At 39.3% G+C, this 1,721-nt stretch overlaps 1 protein-coding gene across 1 annotated transcript in view; it reads right to left on the bottom strand.

Annotated features, from left to right (window-relative positions):
* Window positions 1-1,721, bottom strand: part of LOC122065455 (amino acid permease 6-like) — a 7,373-nt gene that overhangs the window by 2,913 nt on the left and 2,739 nt on the right. The window contains exons 2-6 of the mRNA XM_042629272.1: window positions 1,174-1,407; window positions 993-1,086; window positions 605-822; window positions 382-521; window positions 5-57 (exon numbers count right to left, since the gene is read on the bottom strand). Of these exons, the coding sequence (XP_042485206.1) occupies window positions 5-57; window positions 382-521; window positions 605-822; window positions 993-1,086; window positions 1,174-1,407 (739 nt within the window). The remainder of the gene's footprint in view (window positions 1-4; window positions 58-381; window positions 522-604; window positions 823-992; window positions 1,087-1,173; window positions 1,408-1,721) is intronic.

Genomic DNA, 1,721 nt, shown 5'->3' on the forward strand with positions numbered 1-1,721 from the left:
CATAAAAATAGCCTTCTTCATGGACTTGTTTTCTGCAGGAGGAGATCTCAGGGTATCCTAAGAGATAGCACAAGACAGTGAACACAAACAAGATTAGTCACTTGTTGAAATCTAAGAACATCTTTTGAATCTGATCTGTACTGTCTATCCTCCTAAATGAACCAACACATATGCACCAAGCATGTTTCCCCTCAACCTGTTGAAATCTTCAGATCAGAAAGAACCCAAATTGAATTGCCTGAAGCTCGAGAGCAGGCTGGTTGTAAATCAAGGTGCAGAAGATGAAATCCGGCCTTACTCGTTTAGGGCAACCCTCCACCCCCTTACTAATTGAGCGAGGGTTAGGTCCTATTGAGGATCTTGTTCATAGTTTTGACTTACTTGGATCTCAATCAAAACTGGAGAAAATGCATAAGAAAACGCAATGTTTCCGGCGCTTCTGAACATCCTCCACACCTTCTGATTTTCACTCAAATTCGCCATAACCATTGCTCCCTTCAATGAGGTCTGTCCAACATCTCCTGTGTAAATAAGGCCAATTTATTATCAATCAACTTGTTGAAAACTCAAACAACTAAAGTTGTGGTAAATGTTGAAGATTCACCTGAGATGACTTTTGCAAAGCTAAGCATTACTCCTATGAGTGCATAGATAAAAGACATGAGAGCTGCAATAAATGAGAGCATGGACAACTTGTGGAAGCTTGGAATCTGAGATAGAATGATCTGAGACATCCCAAATAAGATCATGAACAGATTGGTGGAGATCTTGCATGGAGCATCATGGCCTCTGTTGTGGTAGCAATTTGACTTGTGTATGGCCCTAATTAATTTCAATGCAATACAACTTGTTACGGGTAAAACTTATACTCAAAGGCTAGTCATCAAGGAGAGGGTGTCCAAGTATCTATAAGTCTCTACATCGAGCAATGCATGCCATACATCATTTCTTACACACAAAAAAACCTGATTAAGTGAATCAAAGAAGCTTACCCCATGCTTGTGGATGCTGTGATAGTGTAGCCAATGGCCATACCAAATATGAAGATGTATTGAGTGAACCCACAAACCATGGACATCTTCTTACCTGATTATTATGGACATTGTCAACAATTCAATTCCTAAAAATGGGTTTTAAGGTAGTCATCATCTGTTACTATCTGTGCAGTATTACCTAAATTGGCTGGGACAGCCTCCATGTATGAGTAGTTCCTGGTCCCTCTAGCTGGATTGGGAGATCTATAGCAATCGGCCAAGAGAATGGAAGTGTAGAGTGTGATGAATGAAAAAATGAAGAGAGTGGCAGGGCCAGCAATCCATCCAAGTTGTGCTACTGCCCAAGAGAGTGAGAGAATGCCAGAGCCTATCACACCTGTTATTATATGTGCACTAGCCGTGCACCAAGTTCCTGTTGATCATTAAAGGATAAGAGATTGTCACGGTCCTATATCAGCCATATAGGGGCTGATCCCACATCGATTTCCAAAGGAAATTGTTATGGATTGATATGATCTTAGGTCTTCTCACCTTGTAAGATGGTTTAAGGGGTTGAGTACTTTAAGACCCGTATAAGAAAATGGATCTTGTGATGGACCATTTTCATTTTCCATCCGAGGTTTGGTGGTTAGTAAAAAAATAATTTTATCATTATGATTTATGTAATAATTAATTTATGTGTCTTATCTCTCTTCTCAATTTTTTTTTTTTTTTTTTTTTTTTTTC

The sequence above is a fragment of the Macadamia integrifolia genome, chromosome 2, assembly GCF_013358625.1.
Source record: "Macadamia integrifolia cultivar HAES 741 chromosome 2, SCU_Mint_v3, whole genome shotgun sequence".
Taxonomy (NCBI): domain Eukaryota; kingdom Viridiplantae; phylum Streptophyta; class Magnoliopsida; order Proteales; family Proteaceae; genus Macadamia; species Macadamia integrifolia.